Source organism: Plasmodium gaboni, chromosome 10 (genome assembly GCF_001602025.1).
Source record: "Plasmodium gaboni strain SY75 chromosome 10, whole genome shotgun sequence".
Classification (NCBI taxonomy): domain Eukaryota; phylum Apicomplexa; class Aconoidasida; order Haemosporida; family Plasmodiidae; genus Plasmodium; species Plasmodium gaboni.
In genome coordinates, this window is record NC_031490.1 from 1,017,298 (window position 1) to 1,023,699 (window position 6,402).

At 19.6% G+C, this 6,402-nt stretch overlaps 2 protein-coding genes across 2 annotated transcripts; one reads left to right on the forward strand and one right to left on the reverse strand.

Annotated features, from left to right (window-relative positions):
- Positions 1–756: 756 nt before the first annotated feature.
- PGSY75_1027100 (putative U3 small nucleolar ribonucleoprotein MPP10) lies at positions 757–3,075 on the reverse strand (the record flags this gene model as incomplete). Its single annotated transcript, XM_018786040.1, has 1 exon — positions 757–3,075. The coding sequence occupies one exon, from the start codon at positions 3,073–3,075 to the stop codon at positions 757–759; it is 2,319 nt and encodes a 772-aa protein (XP_018641657.1).
- Positions 3,076–4,800: 1,725 nt separating this feature from the next.
- PGSY75_1027200 (putative mitochondrial ribosomal protein S22 precursor) lies at positions 4,801–6,402 on the forward strand (the record flags this gene model as incomplete). The annotated part of the gene is made up of 1 exon (XM_018786041.1): positions 4,801–6,402. One exon carries the CDS (start codon positions 4,801–4,803, stop codon positions 6,400–6,402), a length of 1,602 nt encoding a protein of 533 aa, XP_018641658.1.

The following is a 6,402-nucleotide window of genomic DNA, read 5'->3' on the forward strand; positions in this document are numbered from 1 at the left end:
TCTTCTTCCTCCTCCTCTTCTTCATTATGATTTAAATTACTTTTCTCATTTTTTATCATTTTTTCTTCTTTTTTTATTTTTTTCCATTTCATAATTTTATAATTTTTTTGTATTTGTATGATAATTCTATATTTTTTTTTTTTTTGTGAGAGTAGAAAATCAATCAGTGGAATATATAAATAAATATATATATATATATATATATATATATATATATGTATGTATGTATTTATTTATTTATTTATATTTATTAACACTGAAATGTTTAAAATTGACATATATTTTTAAATATATTATAAATAAATAATTTCTTCAATATATAATAATAACAAAAAAATAAAACTATAGTTATATTTAAAATATGAAGCATTATTCTTTTTTTAATTTTGAATATATTCTTTGATAATAAGTTTCAAGTTCGAAAAAAAAAAAAAAAAAAAAAAAAAAGGGCATACAAAAAAATGTAGTCCCTCAAAAAATAAAACATATATATATAATATATATATATATATATATATATATATTTATCCATTTTGTTTACAAAAAAAAAAATAAAAAATTTTTATGAGAGGAATAAAAAATGATTTATATAAAATGAATACATTTAAAAATTAAATTATATATTCTTTCACATTTTAGATTTCAAAAGAATGATATGAATATGAAATATTTTTTCTATTATTTATATTTATTCTGTTACTTATATTTATTCTGTTACTTATATTTATTCTGTTACTTATATTTATTCTGTTACTTTTATTTTTTATTTTTATTTTTTATTTTATCCATTTCTAGTGCTTTGGCTATTTCCCTACCAAAACTGTACCTGTTTCCAATTTTGTTATTTTCCAAATTATTTTTTGATGATACTCCATATTTTTTATGATTAATTTTTTGATCTTTATTTTTTTTATTTTTATTTTTTATTTCAGTATTTCTTTTTATTAGTTCATTAATACCTGTTTGTTTAAATTGGTTTAATATATATTTTTTTTTTTTGATTTTTTTTGATTTTCTTAAAGATTTCTTTTCGTCTTTGTTTAGTTCATTTGGTTGTTTTATATGTTGAGGTTTAAATATTTCTTCTGCTGTTTTTTTATTTTTGTCAGATAAAATCATAGGTACCGAATCTTCAATATTTAATGTAGCCATTTTATTATTTTTATTATTTAATAAAATTGGTTTTGGAATAAAATAGTCATTTGATAAAGAATCACATGCATGCATAATTTTTTTGAATAGATTCATAATTTCTATTTTTTGTAAATTAATTTCTTTATTTTTTGATTGTGAATTCATAATATCCTCTTGATATTTTTGTGTATATTCATCTACTAGACTTATTTTACTCTTAGAAAAATTTAAATTATCAAAATTTATTTCATCATTTTTATTAAATTCTTCAAGTTCAATATCTTCTATAGTTTTTTTTTCTACATCATCAAAAAGCATATTTTGTATTCTTTGTTTTACAACTGTTTCGATTTCATTATTTAGTGTGTTCATTTTATTTTCTTTCTTTTTAGAAGAATTGTTATTCTTATTTTTATTATCATCATCTTCTTCATCTTCTTCATCATCATCATCTGTAATTTCCATATTTCCTACATTTTTATTTTCTAATGTATTATTATATGTATTCAATTTAGGTATTTCAAAATTTAAATTTAAAATACTATTTTTTGGTCTATTATATCCATAGGCTTCTCCTTTTAAAGACCAATGTTTTTCAGCAACTAGCTCTTTTTCGATTTTTTCTTTTTCTTGAAGATCATCTTTTTTTTTATCATCATTATGTTCGTTTGATAAAGAATCCTCATTATCACTAAGACGACTGTCAAATTGGTTTATTTCGTATATATCTTGTTCTATCTTACGATCATATAATTTTTTCTTTTCATAGGATTCGTCATTATAATTGTCATCATGATTGTCGTCATCATGATTATCGTCATCATGATTGTCGTCATCATGATTGTCGTCATCATGATTGTCGTCATCATAATTATCATCGTCATCATAATTATCATCGTCATCATAATTATCATCATCATTATCATCATCATAATTATCATCATCATAATTATCATCATCATAATTATCATCGTCATCATAATTATCATCATCATTATCATCATCATAATTATCATCATCATTATCATCATAATTATCATCATCATCATCATTATCATCATCATAATTATCACTTCCATTTACATCACCTCCATTTACATCACCTCCATTTACATCACTTCCATTTACATCCTTGTAAAAATCCGCATACTTCATTTTCTTCGCATCCTCATATGTATCCTCAAAATTATTCAAATCAATTTCTTCCTCATCACTTTCTTGATTATCATCAGATTCATAATTTTCATTTAGTGTATCTATTTTTACCTCCTCCTTTTCATTTACCTTTAACATTTTTTCTTCTTCTTTATTTAAAAATGATTCCATTTCCTCAAAATTAAAAAACCTGTCTTGATTCTCATCTTCCTCAAGATTTTTACTATGGTCAATCTCAATGTCATTATTATTTTTCTTTTTATTTAACTTCGAATCTTTATTTTGAATTGAATTTACTTTTCTTTTTTTTGTGCTCTGGTTACTATTCATTTTATTCTCCTGTGTTTTTTTTTTTTTTTGAGAAAATATTTTATCTTCATAAGTTTCAATGGATTTATTATCATCCCATTTGTCATTTATATCTCTATTTATCTTATATCCTGATTTTATTTTTTTGTCCTTCTTTCTATCACAATTTTCTTCATCAATCTGCTTTTCATATATTTTAAAAAATTCAAGAAGGTTATTTAATTTTTTTTTTTTTATTAAACATTCGATTAAATACCATAATTGTTCTGAGTCTAGATTTGACTCTTTAATATTAATAGTATCCATATTAATGTCATTATAAAAATATTTAATTAAAAAATTACAAAAATATTCAATCATATCAACTAAGTTGTCTTTATTCTCCATATGATTGCATTTATTATGACTATCTAGTATATTAAAACTGGCAAAAGAATTTATAAAATCTGTATATTTCTTTACTCTTCCTTCATCCATATTTAAAATAAAATAATATAATTACAAATAAAATAATATAATTACAAATAAGATATTTTATGATATGAAAAAGGCGACTACGTATCTAATATAAAAATAAATATATATATATATATATATATATATATTATATTATATTATATTTTATGATGTTGAAAATTTTATTAAATAAAAAAAAAAAAAAAAAAAAAATTATTTAAATCAACAAATAAATAAATGAATATATATTATATATATATATATATATATATTATTATATATAATATATTTTCTTTTTCATTTCAATATTGATATTATTACTTTCATATAATAATGCTCTATAAATTATTTTTTATATATCCTTATAAATAATAATATTTATATATATAAAAAAATTAAATATTATATAGAACATGTTTTTTATATTAAACATAAATAATAAAACATATTGTATATATATAAATATATTGTTTTTTTTTTTTTTTTTTTTTTTTTTCTGATTCTTTTACATGAAAATATTTTTATATAATCAATCAATCAATCATATTTAATTTAAAATTTTCTTTTTTTTTTTTACATATTGGTAAAAGATATTTATAAATATTTTTAAAAAGGAAAAGGAAGAATTTATAGGGTCTATATATATATAATATATATAAATATTTTATATACATAAATAGTAACATATATATAAAATATATATATATATATATATTTTTTTTTGAAGTAATGTTGTAAAATAAAAACATAAAGAACAAAATAAATAAATAATAAACAAATGAATAAAATAAAAAAAAAAAAAAAAAAATATAACCCTACATTTTTAATATTTATATAATATGTATGAGGGGGACCTACATTTTAAAAAATAAAAACTTCAATGATGGCAAATTATATTTTTATATAAAATAAAAAAAATGATACAAAAATAAATATCTTGTCGTTCCTAAATATATAAATATATAATATATATGTATTATATTATATTTATTTATAACATTTTTTAAAAGGATAAATTAAAAAATATGATAATCTTATAGTTTATATAATGAAAAAGAAAAAAAAAAAATTTTAATATTCAACGGTTATATGAATATATATATATATATATATATATATATATATATATTTATTTATTTATTTATATAATTATGAACTTATGATAGATGTGTATATAAAAATTAATGTTATGAAAAAATAAATAATACTATAAAATATATCATAATTATATGTTTAATTCATATTTAACCTTCTCTATAAATTGTAATCAATATTTATATTGGATCATCTCAAAAAAAAAAAAAAAAAAAAATATGAAGATATATTGAAATATTCACATATGTATATATATATATATATATATATATATATATATATATATATAAAGTATTAATATTATAATATTTATATAATGTTAAAAAAAAAAAACTAATTCTATCTCTTCAGTTATATATAATATCTTCCAATGAGGCTGGTTGAACATTTTTTAAATTTGGATAAGGCCAAAAGGTGTATAAGAAGATTATACATATTATATAAACACAATATGTAAATATATAAATATATATACATATATATATATATATATATGTTATGTCCTTATATTTTTTATATTATATATGTGTGTAAATTTTAATATATAAAATAGTGATTCCTTTTAAGTGTAGTATTATAAGAAAATTTTTTCATATGAGGGTTCTTAATTTTAGATGTATGAAAGTAGGGATCAAGAAAGAACTTGTTTGGATGTATAGTGGTATACGTTTTTTTGGAATTCGAGGTTATAAATTTGATAGTATAGGAGAAAGTCAAAGTTTGAGTGCAGATGTAATTGAAGAGTTAGATAAAATAAGTATGGTTTCATTAAAAACAATAAAAATTCCTGATAATATAAGAATAAAATTATATAATTTATCAAAACAATTTATAAAAAAAAAAGATTTAGAAAAATTAGGACGTTATATATCTAAAAAAATTACAAGTAGAAATTGTGTAGAATTACCAAAGATATTATCATCAAAATTATTATGTTATAATGATGAAGATAGAAATAAAATAGAAAAAATGTTAGATAAAAAATCATATAAATTTTTAAAAACATTTATAACAGAATATAAAAATAAAATTAAAGATATAGATCAAGCATCTATAAGTTATTCTGAAGATATAAGACATAAAATTAATATATCATTTTTTCCAGAAATATCTATAGCATATACATTACATACATTTAATTCTAAATATTCTATATTATATAGAATTTTTAATGAAATTAAATTACGTATACCAAATTTTCTACCTACAAATATTCTACATTATTCTCAAATACCAGCAGTAGGTATTATTGCATTTAATGAAATTTATAATCATAAGTATGAACATATCCTATCTATACAACCATCTGAACATTTATTAGCTATATCTAAATATTTGACAGATCATATACCAAATATTCAGCATCAAATAAATTTATATGAACATACAAAAAAAAAAAATACTACACATATACAACATGAACAATTTACACAATCGTCATATGATTTAATTATTTTATCACATACTCTTCTCTCATTATATGATCATAACTCAAGAAATATTTTTATTAAAAACTTATGGAATAAATTATTAAAAGGTGGTATTATAATTATTGTAGAAAATGGCACACCCACAGGATTTCGCATGTTACATGCAATAAGAGAAATGTTTATTTGTGATTTAAAATATGATAAGTTTCATATTGTTGCTCCATGCTCACATGAAAGTATATGTCCATTGGCTCTAACAGGTAAAGATTGGTGTCATTTTTCTCAACGAGTACATAGATTATCTCATCATATATATTGTAAAGGGAGTCGAGCTAAAAATGTTGAAGAAGAAAAATATTCTTATCTTGTTATTAAAAAAGAAGAAGGACCACGTACTAAATATTCTAATGAACAAGAAACTTCAACACTTCAAGAAAAATCTTTTTTCTGGCCAAGAGTTGTTATGCCTACTATAAAAGCAGGAAAACATGTACTCATAGATGTATGTTCATATCCTCATAATTTTGAAAGACTTGTTGTCACTAAAAGCTCCCCTCTCATAACCAATCTCAAAACAAAAAATGGTCACATATTAAAAGGATATGGATATAAAAATGCAAGGAAATTATTATGGGGGGATCTATGGAGATTTACTAAAAGAGTAACACGTCCAGATGCCAGATTATATACGCCAGAAAAAACAAAACAGCATTTATATCGTTTATATACAAAAATGAAAAAAAAAAAAAATTCCTCTTCCTTAGTAGACAATAAGACTAAGGAGTATTTCGATTCTCGTTCGATACAATATTACGGTTCATAA